Source organism: Balearica regulorum, chromosome 24, assembly GCF_011004875.1.
Source record: "Balearica regulorum gibbericeps isolate bBalReg1 chromosome 24, bBalReg1.pri, whole genome shotgun sequence".
In the NCBI taxonomy this organism is placed as follows: Eukaryota; Metazoa; Chordata; class Aves; order Gruiformes; family Gruidae; genus Balearica; species Balearica regulorum.
Window position 1 is genome coordinate 310,164 of NC_046207.1, and position 2,795 is coordinate 312,958.

Consider the following 2,795-nt stretch of genomic DNA (forward strand, 5'->3'; position numbering starts at 1 on the left):
TCATAAGACTTCAGCCTATTCTTGAATTGCTAGCTCAGAAGGATGAAGATCTCAGACCTGGATATCTCAGAGACTTTGGAGCACCTCAAGTGACACTAAATGCCTATCTTAAAGCTACTGAATGGAAAACCAGTAGTGTCCCTGACTACAATGGCAATGTAGGGATAACTCACAAGCAGACATCTTCATGCATCCTTATTGTCTCATATGCTATCACCCTCGTCAAGATGACACATGTCATGGCACAGAGAGCATAAATAAGATGTGTTCACCTAAAATTTCTTGGTGAGTCTTGTTGATGTGGTGGAACCTAAAGAAAATAAAAGTTCTTTTTCTTTTTTGGTGGATATGCCCACACATGTTACTTGTGGTCACTCCCTAAAGAACAAAATGTTTAAAATTTCCCGAGTTAGTTTTTACTGAAATATAAATTATACTTCTTTATTATAGGGTTGGTTTCAGTCAACACAGTGACTGTTACAGTTTTATCTTCGTGATAGCTGTTTCGTTCTGACTCATCCCATCAGTCTGACAGTATCTGAGGCAGCTGCAGGCTAGCAGATATTTTCTGTGACCTTAAAACCCTCATGTTCCTTAACCTGTAGACCATAAGTATGTATCCTCATAGCATGCTCATTTGCTTTAAGAAATCTGATATTTTCTTTTTCTATAGTGGTTCATCTGATACAGACACAAGGAGTATGACATTCAAAGTGTGAACAAACAAACAAGACAGATACTGTCTGTCAAATTGAACTAATCGCTCCTTTAGAGTATAACTGTACAGTGTAAACAAAAACGTAGTAATCAGTCACAATAGGCTCATGAGAAACAAAAGATTTCTGGGTGTCCTAATAAAGTCATCCAAATGTGGAAGTATTATTCAATATACAAAGGAAGGATTTCAGGTGCCTATTGATGGCACAAGTTACAGGCATAAACATTCGTTAGGAAACACTGTCAACACACACTGCTAAAATCTTACTGGGGAAAAAATGGAAAGAAGAAAAGAATATATGACTCTCAAACAAATATGGCAGGAAGAACAAACATCTCATAGGCAAGGTAGAAAGCGTAGGAAGATGCATTTTTAAACCTGGGAAGAATCTCTTATGACATTAGACTTCTCAGTGAAGCTGTGAATACTATATTCCAAATGATCAAAGGTAGGCTGTACATGTATAACTTCTTAGAGTTATGTCATTAAGAATTAAGTGACCTGAAGAAGAATCAATCTATAGCATAGACACATTCTTATCTGACAAGGATGTAAGGTGATTGATTTTCAAAAAAAAGATAAGTCATGCAGCATTCGACACAGTAACAGGAGGAGAAATGATGCCAATGAAAAGCCAGCAGGGTCTCTTTACCTCTGGAAATAACAGGGGGTTGGGGGGGAAGATTCAGCACACCTTATTTAGTGTTAACAAGATGCAACTTGCCCTAGACTCCACAGACCATATTGATGGCAACTGCACTTAATGTAAAGGGACCTAAGTTGTATTTCCTCTGACTTAGCTCTCTAGAATGGATTTCTCATCTGCAAGTGCCTTTGTTGGAAATTCAGGTATTTCAGTAATGATTAAGTTACAATAGTTACAAACAAGGGTGACCATTCAGCAGGGAGTTAAGCTATTCCCTTTCCTCCTGAGAACAGAAACAACTCTCCTGATGGCCTTTTTCATTTTAGTATTTCTGAGGGTATAGACCATGGGATTCAGCACTGGAACAAGCACAGTGAAGAAGATGGAAGCTACTTTGTCCAGTTCAAATGTCTTGAAGGGCCGAGCATAGATGAATATTCCTGGAATGAATGTTATGCTTATTGCCATTATCTGGGCTATGCAGGTAGACAAAGCTTTGTGCTTTCCTTTGGTGACTTGCCTCCTTATCTTGACTAAAATGACAGTGTATGAAATGAGCAACAAGACAAAAATTATTATGATGAGGAGCAGTCCACCATTTGAGACCATCAGCAGCTCCGTCAGGTAGGTGTCAATGCAGGCCACTTTCAATACTTGTGGGACATCACAGTGGAAATTGTCAAGGGTGTTAGGACCACAATAAGGTAAAGGGAGAAGCAGAGCAATCTGTGTTGCAGAATGAATGAATCCACCTGCCCATGACCCTGCCACTAGACCTACACATACCTTACGGTTCATGATTGTCAAGTACTGCAAGGGCTTATGGATAGCCACATACCGATCACCTGCCATCACTGCAAGAAGGAAGATATGAGCACCACCAATGAAAGGGAAGAAAAACATGTGAAGGATGCACTCCTTGAATGGAACAGTTTTGTTCTGGGAGAGGAGACCTAACAGTAGAATGGGAGTATTTAATGATGATTCGGTAATATCTGTCAATGCTAACTTGGCCAGGAAGAAGTACATGGGTGTGTGCAAGTGGTAGTCAGTCATAATGGTGATGAGGATGGTGATGTTTCCCAAGCAAGTCATCAGGTAGACAATGAAGAAGATCATGAAGAGGAATTGCTGAATCTTAAGACTGTGGTTGAAGCCCAGGAGGACAAATTCTGTGACAGGATTAGTTACATTTTGTGGCTCCATTCGTTACCATACGAGCATGCCTGTGAGAGGAACGATGTAAAAGGGAGGCTGAGGAAAGTAAGTTTTTCAACACCAAGAGAGATGATCTTTCCCCTCCCCTGGCTCAGAAACCTCCATCCTAGAAACCTCCTTATATCCCTGTTCTATACAGTGGAAATTTTCTTCAGTGGAGATAGCCGCACAGTGGTGGAAACTGTTTTCTTTGATCTTCAGTTTGGCTCCGCT

At 40.2% G+C, this 2,795-nt stretch overlaps 1 protein-coding gene across 1 annotated transcript; it reads right to left on the reverse strand.

The window, feature by feature from the left end:
* Positions 1–622: 622 nt before the first annotated feature.
* LOC104642759 (olfactory receptor 4D9) lies at positions 623–2,570 on the reverse strand. Its single transcript, XM_010311851.2, has 2 exons — positions 1,662–2,570; positions 623–667 (listed from the first exon to the last, which is right to left on the reverse strand). The coding sequence occupies exons 1-2, from the start codon at positions 2,568–2,570 to the stop codon at positions 623–625; spliced, it is 954 nt and encodes a 317-aa protein (XP_010310153.2).
* Positions 2,571–2,795: the final 225 nt, after the last annotated feature.